Here is a 17,107-nt window from a genome sequence, read left to right as displayed (position 1 = left end):
TTTCTGAGGAAGCAGGGAGTGATCCATGCTTAGACTCAAGTTCATAAAGTGCTCTTGTTTCACTTAAATGCTACTGATAGCTTTGTAGCACAATCTTACACATGTTGATTCAGAATTGAGCCTTACTGAATCCAATATGACTTACTCTCTAGCAAGTGTGCACTGGATTATGATAGGTTAACTCTGATTTTGTGTTCTCTTCTTTATACAGTGATACATTTCATTCTAAGAAAGGAATACATTTTGAAAATTAGTGTAACACCTTCAACCACTTTACCTGTGATCCAAGCAGGTTTGGAGAGGCTGCAGTAGTTTGCTGCTGCTGTAGCTGTAGTGGCTGTGGAGTTTGTATTTTATTTTCTGACTGTGCCAATGGTTGTATTTGAAACTTACTGTCCGGCTGTTCCTGCTTTACCATCAAATTCTTCCGCAGCTGTTCAACCACTCTTTTCTATCATGGAAACAGACACAAAAATACAAGGCATTACATTATTTAACTTGCAAAACACTATATACACTTGTTTATAATTTATAGTGTATAAATCCATTTACTGTCGGGCTTTCAAAGGATTAATATAGGTGGTCCAAGCCAACTGCATCGGCACTGTCCCTTATGTGTGATACAGTAGCTGTTACAATGAAAGTGTAACTGACAGGCAGCAGTGGCAGAATAGACATGTACTTCAAACAAGATGTAATTTAGCAATTAACTATGGCACTACAGTTACACATATCTGTAGGATCATCGAGCTCTCTCAACCTATTGGGTGCTACTTAATGAACTCCTCAGTATGCATTCCGAGTATTCAAGAGGGATCCTAAAAGTATGGTCATGTTTCAGATCAAGGAAATAAATGAAAAAAATATACTGGTTCATTAGGCCAAAGTGCTACCAGTTACTTTCCCCCACTTACAGAAGGCGTCTCAAGATGGATTAACAAATATTGGCAACTTTAAAAACTCTTTTAAAAAAATTAAACACTGCACACATCCATTAGAGAACTCATTTTTCCCCAAATGGCTGAATGCAGAAACCATCAAATATGATAAGCAATAATAATACAGCCCTCAAACCAGAAGTTACGTGCACTTAAATTGAAATCCCCCCATGCACTATTGTTCCTACACAGTTCATCCTAGAATCTGTGGTACAGCCAGGGCATTCACAGTTCAAGCAACCTGCCTGGTTTTCAATCCTGCACAAACCTATCAGGCTAATTTCATGCAGGCAGTAAGGAGGGGGAAATGAGAGATAGGGCGGAGAAAGGAATGAGTGTGTCCTACCCACATTTGGCTTCATCCCCACCCACTGCTAGCATGAGGTCCCTGAAAGATTGTATGTAAGAGAATGGAGCACTCTCAAGCAAAAAAATGTTTCCACACTCTTGTCTTAAAAGTAGTTCAGTGTTTCATGCAGCAATAACCCTGAACTCTTAAGAGTACCCAATTCCCTACAAATTTTAACTCCGTATGTTTTCTGCTACAGCAGAATCTGTTTCAGGTTCTTTGGATTTCTCTCCCCCCCCCCATCCCCTTTGGTGGCCATTGGCCAGCTCTTAAAACTGCTCAGCCATTGCCTACTCAATCCACTCAGACATTGCCTTCTCAGTCCATCCTTTTATCAAGTTCTCCCACCCCACCCCCGCCGCCACCACTTTACAGTGGTGTACATTCCAGACTTCTGTCATCTGTTCTAGAACTCTATGGCTCCTGACCTATCTAGGTGACATTTCTAGGCACTTGGGTCCTTTGAAATGACTGCTTATCTCAGACATGCAAATAAGGTAATTCAGTCACTAGCTAACTTTAGAACCCCACCAACCCACATTTACTTATGCTGACCATTTGTGGCTCAGTGGTGGCCTGAAAGTATGTTATTTTCCTTGCCCGGCTACCTATGGGTGATTCTTATCAGGTGCTGCAACCTCCCACAGTTGGTCTTTCTTTGCCCCCAAAAGGCGCACTCCTCCATTGTCTCCCAGGACAGGTGGATGTCAGTGCCTTGTCTGGCTACCTATACGTGATTCTTATCAGGCAACCCAGCAAGTGGCTATTTAAAAGACTGGTTTGTAGTTTATCAAACCACGTTGCACTATCTGAATTTATTAGACTACCTGAAAACTTACACATGAAAATGAAATATAGGCAGCTGACATCAAGCAAAGAAATCTGCTCCATATCTGAGTTTATATGTGCATTCAACCATTGATCAGTCATTTAAGGTTGCTTTCTGAAACATCAAGTCTGTTATCAAGCTATTTAAAATGCTATGTCAGCAAGCAGAGACAGGAACAAAAGGAACATTTCCAGAAAGCAGAGAAATGTAGAGGAAGTAATAGAACAGAAACCAGTTACACCTGCCAAACAATGACTCCACCTATTAACATCACAGAGACTACATTACTGTGTCGAACAAGATCAGACAGCCTCTTTTTTATTTTCTATAGCTATATTTATGAAGTTCGGGGATAAGGGTGATTTTCTACCAGTTCCCTAGTTCAAGGAAGCCAGCAGCAGAGAGCTAGCATTCATTTGCTCCGTGTCCTTTATCACAAAACAAAAACAGGAGGGAAAGAAGGGGAAGCTAAGCTCGCACAACTCATGCGCCAAGCTGCAATCATAAGTGAGAACCAATCGGAACAGGAATTTGGTTGAGTAGGAGTCAAGTGAGTCATATCACATTCACAACTCTTCCTCCCCCAGGCCCTGAAACAAAGCCCAGGAAAGCTGTGGAGGAAAATAGGAATGAAACACCTGAAAACTTTCATTAGTTTTACAGAACTAAAGACTTGCCTACTAGCATGAAGAGCAGACAAAATGAGGGAGAAAAGTTGTTTCTCTGCTCATTTATAAAGAGTGAAAAGTTGTCATGCAGGGATACTTCCTGTCCCCTCCCCTAATTTATTACAAGACCGTTCCTTTGTTCGGTTTAAAGGAGGCATCTACAACCTTTTCAGACCCAGGATTCACATTTAACCCAAACATGCATTTGGGGGTCTATTTCTCAATCTTTTACCGTATATTTGCATGGTGGTAGTGCTCCTGTTGTGACTTACCTTGGATCAGGCCACACTCCACTACACTGGTGGCCAGTGGCTTAAAGGGACTACCTGTGTTTTATGTTTTAGAATTGCAAAACTAAACACTAATAAGAAGTGCATGTATTTTATAAGCAAACATGCTTTCTAGGAACTGGTAGCCAGCCTTCAAAGCTTAAAAACAGGGTACCTGATATTCAGAGAAAGAGCCAGAAGGCGCAAGAATGGCTGTGCAATCCCTTCTGTCTGTATGAGTGAGAGAAGGTTGTGTAGTCTGCTTTCTCTTGGGTTTGATCTTTGCATAACATGGGCAAATGCTTTCGAGGAAAATATTATTCAACCTATTTATTTCCTCCATCACACAATGCATATAATATGTAACTTAACTCCCTTTCTTGAGGTGCCTGCACTGTGCTTAGGTTACTTCATGCTTCTGATAGTGCCACAGTTGCAGTCTGCATTGTGTTGACCTGTGGTGGTCTGATACCACATACAGGTCGCATTGCTTGCTGGCTGAGGACTTATGAACACATAGAATAGCAGCAAAACTGAAGTGAACTTAACATTTTATGTGGGCTCCACTCTTTGATGCACCAGACCTTTTCCATTGGCCCATTGTGCCATGTTGGTGTCGTGAATTCCTCGCGGCGCTTTTTAGCAGAAACGCTCAGAGTCCCAGGTTTCTTTTCAGTGCAGTCTTTTTAATGTGAGCTATATACAAGTATTTACAAAAACAGTCCATACAGAGTACCTGCTCCTTAAGGCAAACGAATACTCTCCACCACAGCACCACCATACCACAGCACAACCACCACTACTGTTGAACAGGCTTTCCTTTTACAACAGGTGATAGCCAATCACATTAATCACACTCCTGCTGAGTCACTCTGACCCAGCACTTCACAGAGTATTGCATCAGCCTGTTGAAGCCTGCAGACTTACTCAGTATCCTGCGAATCCCAACAGTTGGCTTGTTATGACTGGTGTACCTGTAGTACTGTGTTGTGTGGAGGCACCATCATTACATCGGAGCCCAATACCACTATCTATCTTCAACCGCCATCGTGCCATCAAAGCAGCTAAGCCAATGGCATCCATAGTAAGGTCAAAGTCCAGACCACCTGTGACACGAGAACAGGCTAGGGAGTGGAGTGCAATTATGGACAAGTAACACAATTAAGCAGCTTTTATTAAAACATATGATATTATACACTTCTGAAGGATACTTTGTTGGCACAAACTGGTTGTGCATTCTGGGGACCATGTAACTGACCATGCTCCTTGAATCAGTAGTAATCATTATGTTAATTTTCTCCACATACACTGTACTGCTTGCACATTCTTTTGCTTCATTTTTACCACACCCTTTTCCTAATTGCATGAATATTAGAAAACCTCATGTCCTTGGACGTATGTCATTTGCTTCGTTTCATTGTCAAAGCTACCTTAAATCAAGCTAAGAGTACATTTTGTTCAACAACATTCTTGAGGATAAAGCTGCCAGAACTGTATCCGCTTTGTGAACACACTTTGTGCTGTTAAATGTACAGGAGATTCAAGATCAAAATCAACAGCTCCTAGTCTATGCATAATTGCACACACACTTTTCTAAAGTCTACATATTTTTAATATCTAAAGTCCAGGCAACTCTTTTGAAACACCCCGTAAGCACAAAACAGTATGCATCTTTTAATTTTTCCTTTGTGTACAAAAGGCATTACAAGATGATGCTAACTGCAAAAAACTATGGTATAATTATGAAACATATCTGACTTGCTAATGGTAAGCAGCAACTGTCCCTTGGCAACCACAACTGAAGACACAGAAATAGCCTGCTGCCCCTCCAGATGTTGTTGGGACTCCCTATCCCATAAACCCCAGCCAGCCTTGCCCATGGTCAGAGATGATGGCAATTGTAGTTCAACACATTTAGAGGGCACCAAGTTGTGGAAGGCTGGCCTAATGTTCCAACCCTACCTGAAGTGCCCAAATACCAGGTTTATCTAAATATAGGCACTCCACAAGCCAGTTATTCATTTCTTCACTTCCATTTGTGAAAGCACTATGAGCTCAGAAAGCCAACATTTCAAATAAACTTGGAAGTCCAACATTACTTGGGGATCTCTCCTGCACAACTGGAAGCAACACTAATAGCCACGGCTGGTCATGGGGGCATCTGGTATGTCCCACCAAAAATTAAATTTCAAATCTGCCATTGCAGTCAGTCTGGTGGGTGTGGTTTTGGAGACGGACCTGATGGTGCCCTGGTATATGGGCTCATGGGGGGGGGAATTGTTTGAAGGCCCAGATGGGGGCTAACAGGCCATAAAATTTCCCCAGTGGTGGCCAGGTGGTTCTACCCTATTTGATCTGTGTCATGGGGGCGGGGGGCTTTAACACAGGATCAACCCTAATGAGGCGATCAGTCAGACCGATTCAGGATACATACCCAGTGCCTAAGCCAAAGCCTACTAGAATCTGTAATCAATAAACTTTAGGCCATTTTTAATCCCAAGATGTTGTCATGTCCTTTTTGGTACTCTCACACCACCAGTCCCCAGTGAACCTGGGCTCACTATGCCTGGGTTCGCAAAGAACCAAGTAGCATTGCAATTACAGACTCCTTGTGCAAACAGGAAACAAATACTGGGTAAAAAAATTGTGTCTAATATGAGGCAATATAAAAACAAGAAGGTTTAAGTAGGATAGAATGATGGTTTTCTTTAAGCAGCGAACTAGTTACAATATTGTATCTGAAGAAGTGTGCATGCACACGAAAGCTCATACCAAGAACTAACTTAGTTGGTCTTTAAGGTGCTACTGGAAGGGGAAAAAAATTTTGTTTTGACTATGGCAGACCAACACGGCTACCTTTCTGTAACTACTTACAATATTTTTAGTGTAATTTCTCATGAATGAACTGAACAAAAAAGAAAATTATTGGCTTTCTGTATCCTGATATAGGTCCCGACAGATCTGTTGACTTATGGTCCTGAGATACTCAGTCATGGACTCTCCAACTGATGTGATACATGTCCTGCCTTAAACTTCCACACAAAATCTCTTGAAATCAGCCCCACATGTTCATTTTCTTGAGAGGGAATTGACCTGGCTATTTAACATTATGCTATTTAGCTGATGAGATGGCAATAATACTTATCACCACATAAATGTTTAGTATAGACTTAGCAAAACAAATTGCTTGGCAGTGGTGGTCACTTGAAGTCTCAATTTCAAGAGTGGCCAAAACTTGTACACCAAGTCTCTTTCTGACTCGCATACTAATTACCCAAAACTCCAACCAACTTGTCCTACTACAGAGAGCACCTCCAGGAAGTTGGACAAAAATTAAAACCATCACCCAAGCATAATCTAATAAGGTATCTTCTGAAATACTCTGTCCAGTTATGGTCATCTGCAGGGGTGTAGAATGGGGGGACTGAGGGGGGCCATTGCCCCAGGCACAGTTTTTTGGGGAGCTCACCAAGGTGCCCTGCCCCATCGTGAACTGTTGTGTCCTTCTCAATGCCGCCCAGCGCTGCTTTGGCCCATGGTCCCGCCAGCCCCCATAGTGTGCCATGCCGCCCTGGGCTCTGGCAGGGAATGCTCTGCCACTGTTCATCTGTGTTCGAGAAAGCTGAAGTTAAACTTTTTTTTAAAAAAAGTCACGGGCTGAAAGAACCTATCTTATCAGCAGGCTGAAATGATTTGGCTGTTTGTTTTATGGTGGGAAAACATTGCCAGATATATGACTAAATCATGACATTCTGCAAAAAACTAATTTGGGTGAGGTGAATTCAGGTTAAGGAAAGCTATCGGTACAAGGACTAATCAACAACTAAATGGAGGCTAAATAGTTGGAGAGATAAAATTCTAGAATAGTTATAAGAATGAAAGAATAAGAATAAAAGAAACTTACAGAGTTAAAAAAATACTGGCAGTGTTCTAGGAGAGAATACACACCCCAACGATTCCTCAACCTTCTAGTATAAGGAATCCTAAATTCAAAAATGATTTTTTAAATATGAGAATGACTATGTACACACTATCACAAACTTTTACCATGTAAAAGAAACAAGTATAATATGAGATAAGCAGAACTTTTTTGGAAGGTGAGGGGAGAGAATGAGAAGAAATGAGAAGAACTACTGTAATTTACAGGAGCTTTCTAAGAATGCCTTTTGTAAAAGGAGGCCCTACAAAATGGAATGAAAACTTTCCTACCAAGTTCACACATATCTCATAGTGTGGTCGTCTGACAGCTACACTGTCGTAATTTTAGACAGTTGAACCTCTGCTCTAGGGTTTACACAAGATCAAGTACTTGTCACTCTCAGAGCAGGTATAGTGAGACAGAGTGGGCAAACAGTCCATTTTTCTTTATAATTACACTCCATTAACCTTCTACATGAGAGCTCCCCTATGCTTTCATACCAACAACACCAACTGTCCACATCTGATAAGTCTTTACGGAGTCTACAAGACCAGTAAGTGTAACAACAAAAACCAAAGCTCTTTAATATTTCAGACTTAAGCACAAGCCAAACAAAGTTCTTTTACTTAACAATAAATATATTGATAAATTATTTATTATTATTTATTGTTGCTGCTGCTGCTGCTATCATCATCATCATCATTATTAGGCAAGCCCAGCATGAATGTTAGAGTCCCCCAGAACCATTGTCCTGGAGTTCTCCAAGTCCACACGACAGACCACTCTCACCCTCAAGTCAGAGAGCTTACTGGGCAGAAGGAAACCAACAGCATCCCTGTTCTGTCTGTAATGCTCAACACCAGGTTCAGAGCCTCAAACCCAGCTGCTAGGCAGACTGGTCTCCTAATTCAGGTACATAGCCATGCTGGTCTGACGCAGACGAAATAAATAAATAATATAACATTGTCCAGTAGCACCTTAGAGACCAACTAAGTTTGTTTTGGGTATAAGCTTTTGTGTGCATGCACACTTCTTCCGATAACTTCTGAAGACACCATTTATCTGAAGAAGTGTGCATGCACATGAAAGCTTATGCCCAGAACAAACTTAGCTGGTCTCTAGGGTGCTACTGGACAATTTTTTAAATTTATTTATTTATTTGGTCTCCTAATGAGAGACATGGATTTTTTATGGAAAACTGAAACATCCCCCCCACCTCATCTGAAATGGTGCTGCACTGAATTCCTAAGCGAGCAGAGCTAAGCTGGGTCTAGTCCACCCAGATCTTGGTAACGGCCAATGACTAGCAATCCCTGCCTTTCCATAAAGCTCAAGCAAATGAAAACAACCACAAAAAATGCAGGTTTTAACAACTGAGAAATCATTCGTCATATCAAAATGCACATTGAGGTGCTCTCCCTTCATTGTGGAATCTTCCCAACTGAAGAGTGTTCAGCAAATGACATTACAGAATAACTGTCCAATGAGAATATAAAATAAAACTTTTTAAAAAAATGTAATTTCCCTTCCCTTTCCAGTAAAAATGTCTAAATAAAAACTGGTTAGCAAACATTAGATCTATCTGCTTTTCAACACTGATCACATAATTGACAGCCTACCCTTAAAGCTGGGTCTATTAATAATATAGCCTCCTTGGGGTTCTACCTCTGTGTCAAGAATACTATTTTTCCTTATGCTTGTTTATAATGATGAGGTGCTGCTGGTCCCCCCTTACACAAAAATGAAAAACAAAACAAAACACGAGAAACACAGAACTGAAGCAATCCATAATACGATCAGAGTTTTTTTAAGCGTTGCACACACTGGATAAATATAGCCAACCAATTTAACACAGGGGAAATGTGGACAAATTCTCCACTTCTTAAATGTGTGAACTGCAACAATACAAACGACCATAACTGGTTTTGTAATGTTCTGTGGTTGCTGTGCTCAGCCACTAGTGATTGACTCATTCTTGGGTTGAGTACACACCATACATTTAAAGTACATGACTTCCACTCAAGAATTCTGGGAACCATAGTTTACCCCCCACAGAACTCCAATTCCCATAACCCTTAGAGCTTCCAAATTTCTGGGGGAAGGTTGTGTGCTTGCAGCAAGTGAAGATATTGGTTCTACCTATTCATTCATCTATTACTACAGGGTTATTGTTTTTCTATCACTAGCCTCCCCCCCACTTACTGGAGCAGAGTTTATTCTGTTCCACCAGATTTTAAAAAGTGAGCTCAGAGCTAATTGTCTTTGTGCTAGTTTATCAGCCAATTAATGCATGTATTTATTTATATTACACTTTCCACAGATTTGTGTTCACACTAGTTAATGTTTTCTAAAAGATCACTGCCCTGTTTTGTGTTTAAACTGGTTATCCAGTGTCTACAACCCAAACAGAATACCGAGGACCCCAAACGTTCACTTTAACGAATTAAAATAACAATTGTGTATACACGAACACATACCTCTTCATCACAAACAGTAACAACCATGACTTCAGAGATATCAGAGTATAATTTATTGTAAGGGAAATGAACTACTACAAAAACATGAGGGGGGTTAGAACCCCAAATGCCTAACAAAAATATCAAGTATTTAAGAATTTCATAAAACACAGAGTCAACCACTGGAATTGTGAATTTTGAAAACCATTAGGGAAAAGCAGAGGAAATAAACAGTACCTTCAAAGGAAGCTCTGGCAACGAAACTTTAAAGTGCAGAAGAACACCTTCCTCACTAACATCATTAGGTACAGATATTTATCCATCAACATGGAAAATGTTTCCAAAGAATGAAATTTGGAGAATGTACTACTAAGCAAACATGTGTGTCTTTGAAGGCATGGATGGACTGGAGGGAAAATAAGAAGGTTTCACAGTGATGTGCCTAGGACAAGGTTAGAGATCCTATATTTGCATAGGAATTTGAATTAATACTTCTTTCTACCCACAAGGGTGTCTAAAGGACCACCCTGAGTTAATAAAGAATGGACAGAAATGTTAGGGAAAACAGCAAGTTTAATATTAAAGCACCTCATGAAAATAAATTTAGAAGTTGCCATGGGTGTGATTTCTGTTCTGAGCCCATGTCCCATGCATAAGTGACATTGGTTAAAAAAAGCATCATACATGAAGTGTCCCTAGATTATTATTCTCTCCTCCACTCACAACCGCCAAATAAACACACCATTAAAATGTCCCTATCCTCGCAGACGGTGCTGACTGAGCTTGCTTTTTTGTTGATGAGCAAGTTGTTTAGAAAGACATATTCTTAGCCTATATTAGAAATTCATTTTGAGGCACAAAGGCAGCTGAGTCAGTCAGCATTTAGTGGTGCATTTCAGAGGTTCTTTGTCATGGAGACCAGGCATTAATATTCCCTGAAATACTGCTGAATGCACAGTCATATACAGAGGATGGAAAGTTGTATAAAATCTTGTAAACACATCTGTCAGATGGATAGTCTCCTGAATGATTACATTTTTTAAAATTACATCTCGTTCTTAAAGAGAAGTAGTGAACAGGCTTTTTTATGTAAAAGAATACACTAGGCACTGCACTGGATATTTTTTACCCAAAGCCACTCAACTTGCAGCAGCACTTGCTCCCACATTTTATTTGCAGAGCAGCTTTCTTAGAACACCTTAAGCTGATAATAAAACAAACCCTCTGTGCAAGGCAAATAGGCCAGTCCACAAGCTACATTCACACACCAAAAAGGAACTGCTATTGATACCACAAATTTGCTTTCTGCACTGTTTACACTTTTGGGGGAGGAGGGGCCTGCCTGGTGCTTTAAATATTACATTCCATGACAGAGAAGAACCAATAAAAATCGTTCAAGTTTGGATTGTCTAGGGCTGCCATTCATACGGGGAAAACATTGCTTTGATGCCCTGTTTGCATTCCATTTCTAATAACAAGGATGAAGGTCTCTGGTTTCTATGGTAACTCAGATGGGCCACAATAGAAGAGCCTTACAAATGTTCAAAAGCTGAAATGCAAAATCAAATTAAGCAAGAGTTCACACTACTTTGTTGAAGCTAGAACACTAAAATTAAAAGCAGTACTATGAGTATTGCTTTTGGACCATGATATCCAAATGATGACTATCCCGTATTTCTTAAAAAGCTAACAAATATGAATAGATGTTTCCTTTAAACTTGGAAAAACTTGGAAAAAAATATTTCTTACTTATAGTTTAATCCTATTCTCAAATTACTCCTGCTAGATGTGGATAGGAGTGCTACAAAATCCCGTTATTATTCATTCATTCATTTTATATACTATATATGCTGACACAGTGCTAACATTACCTTTATGTTATACTACTACTGTATACAGTTTAACTTTGCCTGCACATGACAGAGGGCTACATCATTCGGTCCTCATGTCTAAAGAACTTGAGTAGTCAAGAAAAAATTGCCGGATGAGAACTCTGCCAGCACTAACATCACCCACTTGTCTTCTCAGAACTCCTTTCCAACCTGCAAACGCAAACCTCAGCACACCCAAACAGAAACCCCATCTCCACGGCTATAACTGGGCTTCAAGGACAAGGAATGCCCAGGCAACTAAGAATGTGTATGGATGGGTCAACAGAGAACACTCAAATGCCCATAACCGAAGACTGTGTCTTTCCTGCTTCCTACCTGTGAGAGGGAAAGTGGGTGGGCAATAATCCTCCCTTACGCAATGGGTAGGAATAGCGTCCCATTCACAATGCATACCTGCAACTTCTGTAAGAGGGTCCTGATGGCCATGAACCACAACATACAGTAAGTTCCAACTATGTAACAGTGCAGGCAATGGGGAAGCACAAGATATATTTTATTGGCGAATGCCAGCCATTCCAGGTAATCTGTACCAGGGCACATGGAAAGCGGGGGAGGAAGAAACCAGACAGAATTCCAGTGCAACTCCCTACATTAGATAGGAGAGTATTGTCACAATAGGGGAAGCTTTGAACACAGACACAAGGGAAACCGGTAAGGAGCTAGGCTGAGACACAGAGAATGAAAAATTACCAAATTGCAGTATCTTCTCTCAAGAATGCACCCACCAACACCTAATGAATGCCTGTGACAAAGCGTTGTGACTAAAGTTCTTTTCAGTTGTGTTTCAGATTAATTAATTTGCTTTGGTTATTACTGTTTTATACTGCATTTTAATGTTTGTTTTCATTTGTGAGCTTGCCCAAATAACTCCTGCTATGGAGTGCCTATAAAAATGTAAGAAAATAAATGAACAAACATGAGTGGCAGCAGCTCACAACTCATTACCATCACCATGTTCCTCTGGCCTCCGTTCAATGGGCAATGAGACAAGGATCTTCCCCACTCCCAGTTTAGTGCAGCTCATAAATGAGCCCTACAGCAAGTATCCAGCGTGTAAGCCAGGTGCCCGCTCTGGAGTTGCCATATTTTCGGAAGACAAGGTTATTAATGGCTATGAGTTACAGTGGTTATAAGCTGCACTCCCAAATTAGACGCAGCATTTCTCCAACTACCAGTTCCTGGGAAACAACAGTAGGAGAGCAATGTTTGCTGTCATATCCTTATTAAGGGCTTCCTGGAAGCATCTAGTATGTCTCTGAAGGAAACAGAATGCTGGACTAGATAAGGTCTTTGGGTCTGATCTAGAAGGGATTCTTCTGTCCTGTGGTTAGAGTGGTTGATGCCCACTGGAGTGAGATGTATGGAGTCTATTCCTGTTGCTTCTCCATTTTTATGTTTTGCTTTGTGGATGTTACATTTGCATGTCCCTGGGCAGCATTCAATCTGCTGTCTCTCAGGCAGATCATGGGATGGCTTCCTGTTGCCGTTATAGCTTCCATTCTTCCTTGTCCAAGTAACTCCTTCCTGTCTCTATTTCAAAAAGCTTGTTTCCCTCAAAAATACACCACTGCTTGTTTGTTGAATTCATAGTCCTTTGGTGGAGCTTAAATCATTATTCCAGAATGTATCTCACCTATTATGTTCTATGTTAGTTTATTCAGTGTATGCACTGCTTAACACAGCCAAAGGAAATCCCATAGTGATTTACATGCAAAGACATGAAATAAAACAGAAAATCCTTTAAATAATACACACGCGCACACACATATATAAAACGACCACTTCACGCACTTAAGCACAAACACCAAAAAATAAGTGACCAAAAGCCAGATCATTAGTGCTGACCAAATGTCCAGGAGAATAAAAACACCAGAAGAATGACGAAGTTGGTACCATGCAAGCTTCCCTGAGAGGAACCTAGTTCAAAGGCACAGGCCATATCTTAATGAACATGCACCCTGGCTGCTACGTGGGTTCCCATGCCAAAAAACAAACATTACTGGGTTAGTACTAGAAGGTTCCCTATGTTGCTCTGCACAGACTCAGAACCAATATGTGGGACTACACAGAGGCCATTTGCAAACTAAGGGTTGGTTCACATATACATATACAATCACTTGATTTCTCATCAGTCAATGACCAACAACTGAATATGTGAACTGACTCAACTGATGAGCACTGTGCTTAAGATGATATTGATCAATGAGAAAGTTCAGTGGTGTTTCATTTATATTGAGTGATGATAACTTGCATGTGAGGAACATGCATATAAGAATTGGCCCTTATATATTTGCTGTCCATGTGCAATGCCAAAAGAATATAGAATGCAAAGTACTTTCAGAATGAAGTAACAATTTAAATATATAAATACATAAATATATAATATATATAAACAGACCTTTTGCTGCTACTTTCTGAATCAGATAGTTTGAGAGTTTTCACAGCCATTACTCAACTATCAAAAGTTAAATAAAATGCTCCTTAATCTATCACTTTAAAACTACTCTATATGAGCAATGTGGTTTGCAAGTTTTCAGGTTATAATGCCTATGCCTAGTTGTATACCATTTCTCCACAATTTCTACATCAGTTAAACATTTCCTTTTCCCAATTAAGGACAAACCAGAAACAGTCTGTAATATCCATAGCTACCTAGGATATTCTATTACAAGTTCGGGCAACAGGTAGCTACGGAAGGCTTAGCTTCATTGTGATGGCAGCAAGAAAATACAGCTGAGCCTAGGGAAAAAGTAATAATCTTCAATTGCAGATATTGTAAAATTTAAAATAGCAAGAAAGAGCATTAAGATCCTGGACAAATGTTTCATTAAAACCTCCAGATACTTGCCCTTCATAAATAATTCCTTTTTTGAGTATTGCCATTTACAACTATGCAAACTCCCTTGCTACTTTTCAACTCACAATACTGTTTCAATCTTACAAGTGAATCATTATATAAATGTGTACACCATAAGAAAAAAATGCTTTGATATGCTAAATTTCAGCTGTAAAAGATACTTGTAGAAACTATTTCCAGGATCTACTTCAAAGACAGCAAATAATTTACTTCTGACTCACAAAGAACGCAGGAATAGAAAATTCAAGGGACACTATCAAATAGTTTGAAATGCAAAATTGTACTTCACAGGATATGCCTTGATTTCCTAATGTATAATATTAAATCTATAAATAATAATCTGTATTATTCAACAAGCAGGGGATAAGGTGCTATGATAGTTTAGGACCAAAATAAACAAAAAAGAGCACCATTTTGCTAGTAGCAGTACCAAGGATCACAGAAAAATATGACTGCTGAAGTTTGAGTATCTTATGGTTGAGGCAGAAAAAATATTTAAAGGGAAGATGACAAAGATATGCTTTTGATGTAACCCTCAATTAATAAAATATGTTCACTGACAACAGAAGGGCTGAAAATCGTAAGTTTAATATGTGTTCATGTGCCAGTTTGCCATATTTACTAAATTTCATATTATATGAAGTCTTTCATTATTGACATTCACATGTCTAGCAAGTATCCCACTGTAAGAACAACCCTGAATACATTCCTTTGGAGCAGGAGTGGGGAACTGGATCAGGCGGGAGGGTCAGCTGCTTATCTCCGCATACGCCCACAGGCCAAGTGTGATGACACTTGACCCACCACCTTATCAATTGCCTAATGGTGTCAGGTGAACCATGTTTGCCCACACAGTTTGAAATCAAGCCAAAAGTGGGTGGGAATGCATGCAGCGGTTCCCAAGAGCTGATAGTCAGTGCCTGGGCAGCGCTTGTGCAAGGAGCTTTGAAAGCACCACCTGATTGCGGTGCCTGCAAAGTGCCTTTCATTCAAACCCTACCTTTACATGCCACACACCTAGCATCATTCGAGGAGACCAAGTGAGTGCAATCAAGAATATGAGGCACCAGTTCCCCAGCTCTACTTTGGAGGCTGCAGCAAAATGCTCATCCAGGATGAATAGTCATTTCTTCTGAGCAAGTGCCAGCTTGCTCAAGCTGCTGTTGTGATGGGATGCTGAAGTGTAGCTAGCAAGGTTTCTGATTTATCTGCAACACTATACTGTAGTAATAGCAATATAAAAGTATATCCAGGTTCCCCAGAGGTGGGAGCTATCAGCCGTGTAAAACAGTTTTGGTGTACGAAAGCAAACCCAGCCACAACTTTTACTGAAATGACTCGGGTACATTTTCAAGTAAGGGCATGCACAGCGTGTTAATGTGTTTAATAGCACGATGAGCTGCTTTGCTGAAACAGCTTCTAAAATCTGGCGGTTCTGCCTCTGACAGCACTTGGAAAAATCCACACCACCCTGACACAACCACCACACTTGACACAACAGATGTTTGAGGGCACGGGCAGCCTTGAACCTGCCGAATAAGCATGTAGCTGCACTCAGGAAGTAGCTGGAGTAAGGGGAGTTGCAGGGCTTTTCAATGACAAGTGGAGCAGAGCTGAATGTGTGTCAACTGAATGGCACTTTTAACTGCAGCAGCACAAGCCTGTGTGAACTGCTGCAACTGAAGCAGTCCCTTGTGATCAGGCTGCCCAACAAATCAATCCTGAAGTTGCTACCCTTAAAAGCACCAGGACAGAAATAATCAAACACTTTGTTCAAAATTAAGCTCAACCTTCCCCCACGCCTCCAAAATCCCTCTTTGACATTCTGCCCTTTATCAATGAATGGAAATCCATCTTTGTAACAAAAATGTACAGATAGCTAGTTAATTAAAAATATCAACAGCACGAATCAGGATTCTCAGCAGTTCCATGAGCAATAGTATACCAAACACAGCAAACTTAATTTTCAGGCTAGAAATAATTTTAACTTGGCAAATGTTTACCAGCTCAGTTTGATCAGCTTGGAGAGAAGCCCACTTCTATTAACTACATTATAGTTTGGTCTGGTGAATTCAAGTAAAAAAAACACCTTAAAGTTCTTCACACTGGGCTTTCCCATGAATAATATTTTAATGTATATGGATGAATAAGAATCTTTATAATTGAAAGACCACTCTTCACCTCTCCTTGGAAAAAGAACGAATACTTATGGAGACTGCTTATATGTATTTGTGTGTAGGTGATAAAAGGTGAAGTTATAGATTTTAAGAATTATGATTCAACTTTTTTGCACTGTAGCCAAGTCGTCACCCAGTAAGGTTAAACAGAGGAAATCATAGAACCACTTTTTGAAGCCATTGCCATCAGACAGCTTTATTTTTATCGGTAAAAATCAGGTTAGTAGGACCATTTTATATTCTGCTTTAAAATATAAATATCTATTAGTGAACGAGCAATATGCTACCAGATTCACAATCTGGGCAGATTTAAACACTTCTTTCATAGGTTCTGTGAGACTGCAGATATATGGAATGCTTTTCTTGGATCTGTGACCTCAAAATGAATTCAAGATTAATTTCCATAAGTTGTTGTCAACCTAAGCAGAAAGCATTGCAGCATCAATTGCCGAGATTGCCATCTAGTGGGGCTCTTAAGGTTTTCAATTAAATCAGGTTTATTACTGAACCACCTGAATGAAAACATTTGATAAAATCAAATACCTCTTATCATATACACCACTGAAAATTATTCAACATGGTCATTAAGAATAAAGAAATCTTTCATTAAAACAAAAAAACTTTCAATAAAAGGTTAGTATAATCATATTTATCTGTGACATATGGACTGCAAAGATTAGCAGCAGCAAATCAGGCACTTTTACAAACCGTATATTTCATGGTAAAGGTGACTGTGCACTTGTGTATATTTAT

At 40.0% G+C, this 17,107-nt stretch overlaps 1 protein-coding gene across 7 annotated transcripts in view; it reads right to left on the bottom strand.

The window, feature by feature from the left end:
• Nucleotides 1-17,107, bottom strand: part of PHF21A (PHD finger protein 21A) — a 135,220-nt gene that overhangs the window by 33,614 nt on the left and 84,499 nt on the right. For all 7 annotated transcript variants that reach the window (XM_053387300.1, XM_053387291.1, XM_053387312.1 and 4 more), the window contains exon 6: nt 278-451. In XM_053387300.1, the coding sequence (XP_053243275.1) occupies nt 278-451 (174 nt within the window). The remainder of the gene's footprint in view (nt 1-277; nt 452-17,107) is intronic.

Source organism: Podarcis raffonei, chromosome 1 (assembly GCF_027172205.1).
Source record: "Podarcis raffonei isolate rPodRaf1 chromosome 1, rPodRaf1.pri, whole genome shotgun sequence".
In the NCBI taxonomy this organism is placed as follows: domain Eukaryota; kingdom Metazoa; phylum Chordata; class Lepidosauria; order Squamata; family Lacertidae; genus Podarcis; species Podarcis raffonei.
This window is presented reverse-complemented; position numbering and strand designations above follow the sequence as displayed.